Below are 12,450 nucleotides of genomic sequence, written 5' to 3' on the forward strand. Positions count from 1 at the left end.
TGCAAGAGCTAGTTCTTCCAGGACAACTAGGGCTGTTAAACAGAGAATCCCTGTCTCAAAAAGTAGAAAAAATTTAAAAAGAGAGAGAAAGAAAGAAAAAAAGTAAACAGATGAGGAGAAAGTCTGTTCTCCTGTTGTCTTTTCTCTTCACATCCAGTCCCATCACTCCTGTACTTGCTGTTAGTGGCTGTTGAAGCCAGCAGGCAATTTAAGATTGAGGCAAATGAATACTCTGGACCACTTGAAAGAATAAAAGCTAAATTTTAATAGTTGACATTTATGTTTGGAGGTTAAAAAACTAAACCTAAGAAAATAGATTATGGGAAATAGTCATAGAATATTATGGAAAAGATTCCTATTTTCTATTGATAATAACTATCTGTTCAGTAAGAAAAGGCAATAGTTGTGAGACTAACCTTTAATGGGTAAGCCATCCCTTTTGCACAACATAAAGCAAAGAAAAAACCAGCCTATAATTCACAACTCCAGATAACCTAGACAACCAAGAGGACTCTAAGAGAAGACATACATGGATCTAATCTTCATGGGAAGTAAAAAAGACAAGATCTTCTGAGTAAATTGGGAGCTTGGGGATGATGGGAGAGGGAGAAGGGGAGAGGGGAGGATGGGAGGGGAGTGGAGAAAAATATTTAGCTCAATAAAAACAAAAACAAAACAGGCAATAGTTTCAGTAGGGAAAAGCTATACAAAGGATTTACTTATTTAAAGGAAAGATACAATTGGTCAATAAACAGCTGTTTTGATGAGGATTTTGGAAAAGCAGGTACACACACTCATGATAATGACAACATACACTAGTATAATTTGTATTTTGGAAGGTGGTGAGGGGCATTACCAGTATGTATCAGAAAGTAGAGATTTATTTGAAAAGTATTTTTTTCCAGGACAGTAGATGAAACAGAAAAAAAAAATGATTTTAGATGAAGGTAGGTGAAACGGATAATGGTTTGTGTCTTTACAGCCTTCTAACCAGATAAAAACAGAAGGTAATTCTGGGTTTAAATAAAAGTGATGAGTAGCAATGGCAAGCTTGCAGGTAAAGAACACAAGTTTCATGGCTTTCTTCAGTACACCAAATTCATCAGAAATTACTCATGAGCACACAAGGAAAACTTGATGGACTGGCAAATCCAGGAGGCTAATGGATCATAGTGAACAGAAGCCATACACATTGCCATAAAACAGGAGACTAAGGAACAGCAGCCAGACCAGTGTGTCTGGTCCAAGCCCAGCAGGCCCTGATTTTTCTGGTGCTGTTTGCAGGAGGCATTGCCAAGGAAACGGCTTCCTCTATGACTGATGACTGAAATTGGTACTGGCTCTGGGCCATTATGGCTTCTAACACTAGGAGTTAAATTTCTTAATTTGATTTGGTGTGGGTTTGTGTTATAATATCAAAACTCGTCTATAACAACTGCATTTTCAGTCCTTATGAAATCAAATCTATATGAAATAAAAGCAATTCTTAGCTTTGCCAAGGACTTGCTTAAAGGGAGAAAGGATTTTTTCTTTATTTAATAGCTTGGGTCACAATGTTAATTTCTCATTATTGTTTATATGTCAAGAATATTTTATTCTTTTCTAGACCTATATGTGAGAAAGCAGATAATATTTATAATTCTCTTTTGTAGGGGCACCTCCATTCTTACCAGAATCTTTTGACCGAATTCTTCTTGATGCACCCTGCAGTGGAATGGGACAGAGGCCAAATATGGCCTGTACTTGGACTTTGAAGGAAGTGACATCGTATCAGCCACTACAGCGAAAACTCTTTAATGTGGTATGTGATGCTCTTTCGCTGTAGAGAAGGTCACGATTGCTCATTCTGTGTTCTGTCTACCACAGCTTTTGTGTGTGGCAGCGGCCTTCACGGTGGTCAGAGGGTGAAGGTAAACAAGAGGCATGGGCAGAGACTAGATGTGTAGGATTTGATATGGCCACTTGAAATGTTTATTCAGCCTTAAAAAGGAGTGAAATTTGGTACATGCTACAATATAGATGAACTTGTAGGCTATGCTAAGTGAAGTTAAACCAGACACAAAAGGAAAATTTTGTATGATTCCAATTATAAGGTAATTAGAATAGGCAACTTCCTAGGAACAGAGGTTAGAACAAAGGGAGTATGTTGAGAGAAAGGGTAGTTACTTAATGGGTACAGAAGTTAAGTTTGGGATGCTTGCACAAATGAACGGCTTATGTCATTGAATTATTCAGTTGATATGACAAACTTTATTTATTTTCTAGAGACAAGGAAGAGATTGGGAATACCTAGTGTGTTTGTGTGGCTTTAGTTTTTTTTTAAATGGGGTCTCACTGTGTATCCTAAGCCGGACACAAGCTTGCAGTATTCTACCCTCAGCCTCTCAAGTGCTGCGATGGTTTGTGTGCCTTGTCCTGCCCAGTTACAGCTTTAAGTGTAGGGAGTTTTCCCTTGTGTTGACCCCTCCTTTAAAATGTGCAACCAGTTTCCCATAGAACGTTTTCAGTGAGACATTTAGTTGATTGTAAACAGTCTACCCCTTAAATGGAAATAGAACAACAAACCAAAAACACAATAGGCTGAGTTGTTCGTGCACATTTGCTAATTGATGTAAATAATTCAATATAATTAAATTACTCTTCCTGGCTTTGTTTAGTTATCAGATTAGAAGTGTAAAGTCTAACACAGTCTAACACATTATTAAATTAGGAATGATTACATCCAGAATATAGAAAGATCATAACAACTCCAAATGTAATTGATCTAGTACATTACACATGGAGTATTTGAAAATTTTTGTCAGTTTTGTTAAACTTAGTATATTTCAAAATATGATTTCTTCTATTTTAATTTCAACTTTTCTATCTTTAAAATTTTCGGAGCAGATGTATGTTTACTTATCTGTATATATACTGCCTGCATGCAGGAGTCTAAACAAAGCAGAAGGTCTCTGGAACTGGATACAGGTGGGATGAGTTGCCACGTGGGTGCTGAGAACTGAACCTGAGTCCTCTGCAAGAGCAGTTGCTCTTAGCAGCAGAGGCACCTCCAGCCCCACTGCTGTGTTCTTTCCATGAGAGATGAGTTCATTATTCCTCCCTTTTCCTACAATGATAATACATAAACTTCAGCAACAACTAATATGCTGTAGTTATTCAGTCTCTAAGGTTGTCTTCGAGTACATTTCTACTCTTTCTTTCTTGCTATGTCCTTTCATAAACAAAGGAAGCACGAGTTGTGGATTATTTAAATAGTTCTCAGAATAGTCATCAGAGAACATGCCTCTGGCATGAAAGCCCCAAGCAGCACCAGGGATGCTCTCCAGACAGAATGCCTGAGGGTAAAGGAAGTTACCGCTTTAGTACTTTTTCCTTCTGTTGTTTTTCGGTTATAGTAAAGATGGAAGTTCATCCACTGAGAGTGGATGGGTGATTTCAGTGCAGGGGGCCAGCCGTGAGGGGAAGTCAGAGAGCAGGTGTGCCCTGTGCCATTGCTAGAGGCCCAGCTGTAAAGGGGAAGTTAGTGAGCAGGTGTATGAAACAGGGTTAGACATCGAGAATGTGAACTTTAGGATCAGAACTGTCTTCATTTGAGCCACGACTTCTCCATGTTAGTGACTTTGTGTACGTTGATTTCCAGTTGGAGAGATGGGGAATACAGCGCTATCTGCTAGGAATAGTGGAAATAGCCTGGCTTCACTGTTGGTAAGGAACCTTTGAGAAACTTCCTCTGAAAGCCTAGCACAGAGCTGGCACAGAGCCACAGTGTTTACATTACTTCAGTTAAGGCGCAAGCATGAATTATTAGTTTTTAAACGATTCTAATTAAAACTTTAAGCAAAATTAGGAGTTTATAAACAAAGAAGAAACATGAGTAGCTGGATAGGAAATGGGAGCGTGAATCAAGGGAGAGTCAGGAGAGGAGGCTAAAAGTTATCAAAATCCATTGTGTAAGTTCCCTAAAGAACAGCATCTGAGATACTGATGCTGAGAGCAATGGATGCTGGTACTCATTTCACTGTCTTCTTATCATCAGTCCAGAGCCTTAGCCTGTGGGCTAGTGCTCCTACGCTAAAGGTGGGCTTGCCACCTCTGTTAACCTAATCTTACAATTTGTCACAGACATGCCAAGAGGCTTGTTTCCTTGGTGATTCTAGATCCTGTCCAGGTGACAGCATCAGTCATTTCTCCTATCATGTATGAAGTTCTGGATTAGATTCCCCAGTAGTACACAAACTGAGTGGAGCAGCACATTCCTGTGTTCCTAGCACATTCCTCAATCTCTCTGGAGATAGAGATCTTTGACTAGACAGAATTTGAGGCCAGCCTAGAATATGTGAGAACCTGCCTGAAAAGAAAAGAGAAGATAAACTTAAGATATTTGGGAGAAAATTACTTTATCACTGTAGTCCCAATACCTATTAAATACCTACAGCATGCAAACTGATGTCTAGGTCATAACTGAGAAAGCAGACAGTCCATGTCTTTCTCTAAGCACTTACTTTATGACTGGCAGTTTGTTATATTAAGTGACATTAATGCTGTAGAGCAAACTACAGGAAGAAAGGTGTGCTGTGGGGTCTGGTAAGATCAGAAAGCACATTGCAGAACAGGGGCTCTGGAAGCAGCAATGAGTGGAGCATTGTGAAGGAACAAGGAGCTTTGAGGAGGAGGAGGAGGAGGAAGAGGAGTTGGAGGAGGAGGAAGAGGAGAAAGAAGAGGAGGAGGAGGAGAGTTTCTAACCTGGTCTGGACTCCTCAAGTAGCATTGACTTTGGTTGCTACAGGAATAGAAGGAAGACAGGGTTGCTAATCCAGAAGGGCAGGAAGGACAAAAGGGAAGGTTGGTGTGGCAGGAACACCTTTATGTAGAGCCTTGAAAATGCTTTCAGTACTTTGCTTGTGAAGCTGAGAAGCAGCAAGTTGAAAAGCATTGCTCAGACTGGTGTGCGGAGACTGGCTTATAGAGGGCAGGGAACCAGGCTGGCAGATCTAACTGTTGTGCAATGCAGCTGAAAGATAAAGAAGCTGGAACTGATGGTAGTGGACGTTGGGAGTAGTCACCAAAAACTGGACTGTGTGTGTTCACACACTTTTTTTTTATTCCATGTGTGCCTGAGTGTATGTATGCGTACTGTGTGCATGCAGGCACCAGTAGATATCAGAAGAGGGTATCAGATCCCCTGTAGCCGGAGTTATAAGCAGTTGTGAACTATCATATGGATGCTGGAACTTGGTCTTCTGTAGGAGCAGTAAGGGCTTTTACGCACTGAGCCATCTCTGCATTATATATTGGAAGAAGGGCCAGTAGGGCTGGCTAGTGGATGGGGAGAGTAAAAGGACCGCAAGCATAGTTGGCGCTATGAGGTTCAGGGCTGGAGTTTGGGGAAGTTGGGAAATCTTTTCTAGCGGGTTTCAGAGAATGATGAGTATTTGTTTGGGGACTCATTACCTGAGGTAGCAGAAATGTTGACATGACAACTGAATACATACATATGAATTCAGAAAGGAGGTCTCCATACAAATATAAGTTTGGGAATAAAGACATTATGGGAAGGGAGGTAACTGAAGGATGTATGTGAGAGGTTAAGTCTGTGTATATCATGAAGTTCCCAGGTAAGGCTGCATGCATCAGCAATGTATATGTTGTGCTATAACTACAGGAACAGACTGTGCTATACAGGACAGTATTTTATCACTACCAAGTGCTTGCAAGGTACCATGCGCCATTCTCTAACATAGTTCGGGTATTTATTGGGTCTTATGGCATGCATAGTCTGATCCTCGCTTTTTTTAGGCGGTTCAGCTGCTGAAGCCAGGGGGAGTGCTGGTTTACAGCACATGTACAGTAACTCTGGCAGAAAATGAAGAGCAAGTTGCCTGGGCCCTTACAACATTCCCTTGCCTTCAGCTTCAACCCCAGGTGAGAACACTAACATTTTCCAGCGTTACCAGCATCTCAGAGTATGATGTGTACTGGCATGTATCGGATGTTAGGGAGAGCTGCGTCAGGACTCTGAAGTGCTCTGTTCATAGGAGTGATTGTGTTTTCTGACTGACCATGGGGATTCACGTGACCAAATGAGAAAGCATCCGCTCTCTGCAGTCTGCCAGTACTAAACCGGATGGGCTTGGGTATCTTTCTGACGTTTATTCCACTTGTTGGTATTAACACTGCATCTCCAAAAAATGCTTTCCTGTTTTTCTTTTTTCCTGATTTACTCATGTGTATTTGTATTTTGCTCACATGTTTGTAAATATACCTTGTGCATTCTTGTTGCCCATCAGGTCAGAAAAGGTATCAAGTCCCCTGAATCTGGAGTTACAAATGGTTGTGAACCATACTGGGATGCTAAGAACCAAATCTGGTCCTCTGCAAGAGCAGTACATGCCCTTAGCCATTGAGCCATTTCTCCATCCCCATATGATACTTTTACTTTATTCCCAGTTCTACATATTTTTGATTTGGAAAAAAACTGAACATTTTTGCTTCCTGCCACATCAAACACACCTTTTCAAAAGTGGGCTGCAGGATATTTAAAAAAAAAAGCCACGGGGACAAGCCGCAGCTCAGGAGTGTCACCCTTTACACTTTTACGTTAAGATAGGATATTTTTAAAACCCTTTGTTGTTTGTTTCAGTGAACACTAATCTGAGTTTTTGTTATGATTTTTATAAAGCTGATTCTGTGTCTATAGGGATGCTAACATTCAGAGAAATTGGGCAGCTGACTTTGTGGCTTCCTATGCAGAACTCTAACAGGCAGAAGATAAAGGTTAAAGATAAAACAATCTAGAAATGGCCCTAGACAGAGAGATTAAGACAATTACATGTAAATGAAAGCAAGACTCCAGAATTTATGGGAATCTCTATAAAGGAGTAATTAATGGAAGGTTCTCCCCTCACTGCCATACATGATGACAATATTTTCCCACCAGCAGACACCTGATGTGGAATGATGACTTGTTGGTATTTATGAATATTTGGCACTAGTGATTTTCAAAAATCACTGAATTTATTTATATTCCTTAAAACCTAGTTGATGTAGCCATGGTTTCCATATCCTTTTCTAACATGTATTTTTCTAGTGTGTGTAAAATAAGAAAACTTCTACCATTAGATAGAGTCAGTTAAAGGTATTTTAAATGTCTCAGGGGCTACTCCATTTGCTGTTCGAGCATGCGAGGCCTGACTGCTCATTTCCTTCGCTGATAGAGTTCCGCTTGCCGAGAGTCTGTGATATCCTAGGCCCAATATCGATTCTTTATTTAGCTTAGAAGTGAAAGACTTGTACCACAAGAACTTTAAGTCTTTGAAGAAAGAAATTGTGGAAGATATTAGAAAATGGAAAGATCTCCAATGTTCTTGGATAGGTAGGGTCAAAATAGTAAAAATGGCAATCCTACCAAAAGCAATCTACTTATTCAGTGCAATCCCTATCAAAATACAAGCATTATACTTCACAGACCTTGGAAGAATGGTTCTCAACTTCATATGGAAACAACAAAAAAACCCAGAATAGCCAAAACAATCCTCTACAATACAGGAACTTCCAGAAGCATCACCATCCCTGACGTCGAGCTCAGCTATGGAGCTACAGTGATGAAAACAGCTTGGTATTGGCATAAAAACAGACAAATTCACCAATGGAGTCAAATCAAAGACCCTGATATTAATCCACACACCTATGAACACCTGATTTTTGACAAAGAAGCTAAAATTATCCAATGGGAAAAAGAAAGCATCTTCAACAAATGGTGCTGGCATAACTGGATATCAACATGTAGAAGAATGCAAATAGATTCATATCTATCCCATGCACAAAACTCAAGTCCGAATGGATCAAAGACCTTAGCATAAATCTAGCCACACTGAAACTCATTGAAGAGAAAGTAGAAAGTAGCCTTGAATGCATGGGCACAGGAGACCCCTTCCTAAATATAATACCAGTAGCACAGATGCTGAGAGCAACAGTTAATAAATGAGACCTCCTGAAACTGAGAAGCTTCTGTAAGGCAAAGGATACGGTCACTAAGACAAAATGGCAGCCTTCAAGAATGGGAAAATATCTTCACTAACCCCACATCTGGCAGAGGACTGTTCTCCAAAATATATAAAGAACTCAAGAAACTAGACATTGATGTGGGATTCCCCTCTGTGTGCTGTGAATACCACTGGTTAATAAGGAATCTGCTTTGGGCCTATTGCACCGCAGAGTAGGGCAAGGCAGGAGTTCCAAGCAGATAGAGGAGGAGAGAGTAGGAGTCAATGAGAAACCATGAGGCTGACACAGGAGACAGACACCAGATACCGGACAGAACCTCACTGGTAGGCCATAGTCAATGGCAATACACTTATTAAGAGAAATGGGTTAATTTAACATGTAAGAGCTAGCCAATAAGAAGCATGAGCTAATAGGCCAAGCAGTGTTGTAATAATACAGTTTCTGTGTGATTATTTAAGGTCTGGGCAGCCAGAAACAAAAGAGCAGCCTCCATCTACAAGACATCAAATTACCAAATAATCCAATCAAAACATGGGATACAGATCTAAACAGAGAATTCTCAACAGAAGAATTACAAATGGCTGAAAGACACTTAAGGAAATGCCCAACATCCTTAGCCATCAGGGAAATGCAAATCAAATGACACCAGTCAGAATGGCTAAGATCAAAAACACCAAAGATAGCTTATGCTGGAGAGAATACAGACTAAGGGGAACACTCCTCCATTGCTGGTAGGAATGCAAACTTGTACAAGCCACTTTGGAAATCAATGTGGCGGTTTCTTAGAAAATTGGGAATCAATCTACCTCAAGACCCAGCAGTACCAGTTTTGAGTATATAACCAAAGGATGCACACACATACCACAAGAACATTTGCTCAACTATGTTCATAACAACATTATTTGTAATAGCCAGAACCTGGAAATAACCTAGGTGCCCCTCAACTGAAGAATGAATAAAGAAAATGTAGTACATTTACACAATGAATTACTACTCAGCAGTAAAAAAAAAAAAAAAAAAAAAAAAACAACAACAACGACATCCTGAAATTTGCGTGCAAATGGATGGAATTAGAAAGAAAACATCCTGAGTGAGGTCACCCAGACCCAGACGACAAACGTGGTATGTGTGGTATGTACTCACTCATAAATGGATAATAGACATAAAGCAAAGGATAACCAGCCTACAGTCTACAATCCCAGATAAGCTAGTAACAAGGAGAACCCTAAGAGAGACATACATGAATCCTCCTGGGAAGGGGAAACAGACAAGAGCTCCAGAAAAAAAAACTTGGACTGTGTTGGGGAGGGGGGGGTGAAGGGGTGGGGAGGAGGAGAATGTGAGGAAATGGGATGCACAAGAAGGGGGAAGGACAGAGTGGGAGAGCAAGGAAAGAGATACCTTGATTGAGGGAGCCATTATGGGGCTAGTGAGAAACCTGGTACTAGGGAAATTCCCAGAAATCCACAAGGATGATCCCAGCTAAGACTCCTAGCTACAGTGGAGAGGACACCCAAACTGGCCTTCCCCTACAATCAGATTGATGACTACCTTAATTGTCATAATAGAACCTTCAACCAGCAACGGATGGAAGCAGAAACAGAGATCTACAGTGAAGGACTCCCTCCAAGAGAGGGAGGAGCAAGAATATGAACAAACAGGTCAAGACCATGATGGGGATACTCAGAGAAACAGCTAGTGGGAGCTCACCGACTCTGGACTTACAGCAGGGGAATCTGTACAGGACCAAACTAGGCCCACTGAATGTGGGGGACAGTTGTTAGGCTTGCACAGTCTCTGGGGCCAATGGCGGTGGGACCAGGATTTATCTCTAGTGCTTGAACTGTGAAGGGATACCTTACTCAGCCTACATACGTGGGGAAGGCCTTGGTCCTGCCTTGAAGTGAAATGTCAGACTTTGTTGACTCTCCATGGAAAGCCTTACCCTTTCTAGGAGTGGTTGGGGGATGAGGGGAGAAAGGTGGAGCAGGAGGAGGGAAGGAAGTGGGAACTATGTAAAATAACACAAGATTGTATGAAAAAAAATCTAAATTGTTTTTATTGGGCTATATTTTTTTTCTGCACCCCTCCCTTCCCTTCCTTTCCTTTCCTCTTCTTCCCTCTCCCATGATCTCCATGCTCCCAATTTACTCAGGAGATCTTGTCTCTTTCTACTTCCCATGTAGATTAGATCTATGTATGTCTCTCTTAGGGTCCTCTTGGTTGTCTAGATTCTGTGGGGTTGTGAATTGTAGGCTGGTTTTTCTTTGCTTTATATCGAAAAACCGCTTATGAGTGAGTACATTAAAAAAAAAAAGCTTTTTGGCTGGGGGTCACTACAACATGAGGAACTACATTAAAGCGCTACAGCAAGGAAGGTTGAGAACAGTGTGCTAAAAGATCAGGTAGAGGGACTGCGCCCAGTCCCTGCTGTTACAGCCATCAATAGCAGATCAGGTAGCAGGACTGCGCCTGCTGCCACTGCTGTTACAGCCATCAATAGCAGCCTTGACCATTTTTATCAACCTGAGTTTAAAGTCTCTACTAACAATTAAAAGTCAATGAAATTCACCGTTCTTTACTCATAGTCAGAAGAGAAATGTACTACATGGTTAAGAAACAGGCTTCAAGAGTTATAAAATGATAAAAACAACAAAAAGGAGCTGGGCATTTTACCGATTGTATACTTGAATAAATGGAGTTAGGTAAAGCTGCTTGTTTGGTCTTATAGCTGATGTATGTTAGGACTGCATTTTTACATCTACAGGCTTCTAATCATAACCTTCAGTTCCTTTCATAAAATCGTCGTACTTGATAATCATCGAGGATCCTAAATAAGAAAGAACTCCTCCATCAGGTGACCACAGATCACTGCTTCTCTACTTCCCTCAGATTGGCGTGTGCATCCCATAAAAGCAAGAATATTTACGTCTATGTATGCTTCTGGGAGGGGTCAAATGCACAACCAGTTTGCCTTTGTAACTTAAGCTATAAAGAGGCAACTTACTAATTATAGGACATTCAACCATATTTGTTCATTTCTTTCCAACAGGACCCACAGATCGGAGGAGAAGGAATGGCGGGCGCTGGCCTGTCCCTGGAACAGCTGAGACAGCTGCAGAGATTTGATCCATCAGTTGTGCCACTTCAGAGCGTGGACCCTGATTGTCTCCAAGATGCCAAGAGAGAAGACGTGATCTGGCTAGCCAACAGGGACTGTATAGGCTTCTTTATTGCAAAGTTTCTAAAATGTAAAAGCACAGAGGAGGTTTCTTGAAACTGAAAATTCAGAAGATTTTCTCCATGTGTTGCTTTTTCTTACACCTAAGTGTTTTCAGGCCAGTGGAGTGATGGCATGTTTGCTCAGGACACAGGAAGGTGCTAATGGAAGGAGCAGTGTGTATAAGTCGCCCTGCAGATGTGGGGCTGGGAAAGTATACTCTGCCTTATATGATCCAAAAGGAAAGGAGGAATTCCCTTTGGGTCTGGAGTATACTGTCAGTTTTAACTCATATTGTTTTTTCTAATGTGAAAAAAATAGTTCAAAGACAAAAGAATAAAACTCTGAATTTTTCATGTGGTTATGAAAAAGTGTGTTTTCTGTTCCAAATCTGGCAGTAGTTATTTCAGTAGGCACTCAGACCATGGGCTGTAGTAACACTGCGTGCTTCATGACTGAGGTAAGGCGGCGTGTCACCTGAGTTCTGTCCCTCCCCCTCTGCTTACTAATTCTAGGTCAGGCTCTTTTACTTTAAAGATTTATTCACTTATTTACTGTGTATGGTTTCTGTGTAGAAGTTCAGCTCATGCCATGGCACACACGGAAGTCAGAGGACAACTTTGGGAGTCACTTGCCCCCTTCTGCTTGAAATCATGTCATCAGGTTTGTGTGGCAAGTACTTTTACCTGCCAAGTCATTTCATCAGCCTCTGCTCTCCTAAATGAAATTTGGAATTGTGCTAGATAATAATCTAAAAAGTAAAATATAGGTTTTTACTTTGTAGACTAAAAAACAATTAAAAGTGGTCCATATTTTGGCTGTATTTTATCATTTTCTGGAACAGAAATTATAAAAAAAAAAACATGCTTGGTAAGGAGCAGAAAACAGTGACTGACAGCTAAGACCTGGCCTGGCGTTTCTGCTGGGCTTTGGCTTCTCTTGAAGAACGTAAGCAGCTTCATAGAACACAGGCTCCAGGCAACTGTGTCTGATAGATAAGACAAAATGAAAGCTGTTCTTAATCAAATCTTAACTGACCTGAGACAAACACAAGAACCTCAGGCAGTCTGCAGAAGTGACCAGGCATCCTGCCACTGTAGCTAGTCTTCCTTGGATAATATATCCAGTCTGCCTGGGCCACACTAGCGGCCTAAGTTTATGATTTTCAAAAACTCCGTCATATCTTCAGACTGGCTTCATTCTACCTGCTGCATAGATAAACTCTG

At 40.9% G+C, this 12,450-nt stretch overlaps 1 protein-coding gene across 4 annotated transcripts in view; it reads left to right on the top strand.

The window, feature by feature from the left end:
* The window catches only part of Nsun6 (NOP2/Sun RNA methyltransferase 6), a 40,073-nt gene extending 28,495 nt beyond the window's left edge, over window positions 1-11,578 (top strand). For all 4 annotated transcript variants that reach the window (XM_048460681.3, XM_048460687.3, XM_085699054.2 and 1 more), the window contains 3 exons: window positions 1,653-1,801; window positions 5,797-5,922; window positions 11,057-11,578. In XM_048460681.3, coding sequence (XP_048316638.3) covers window positions 1,653-1,801; window positions 5,797-5,922; window positions 11,057-11,281 — 500 coding nt within the window. In that variant the 3' untranslated portion in view covers window positions 11,282-11,578. The remainder of the gene's footprint in view (window positions 1-1,652; window positions 1,802-5,796; window positions 5,923-11,056) is intronic.
* Window positions 11,579-12,450: the final 872 nt, after the last annotated feature.

The sequence above is a fragment of the Myodes glareolus genome, chromosome 14 (genome assembly GCF_982192425.1).
Source record: "Myodes glareolus chromosome 14, mMyoGla1.1, whole genome shotgun sequence".
NCBI lineage: Eukaryota > Metazoa > Chordata > Mammalia > Rodentia > Cricetidae > Myodes > Myodes glareolus.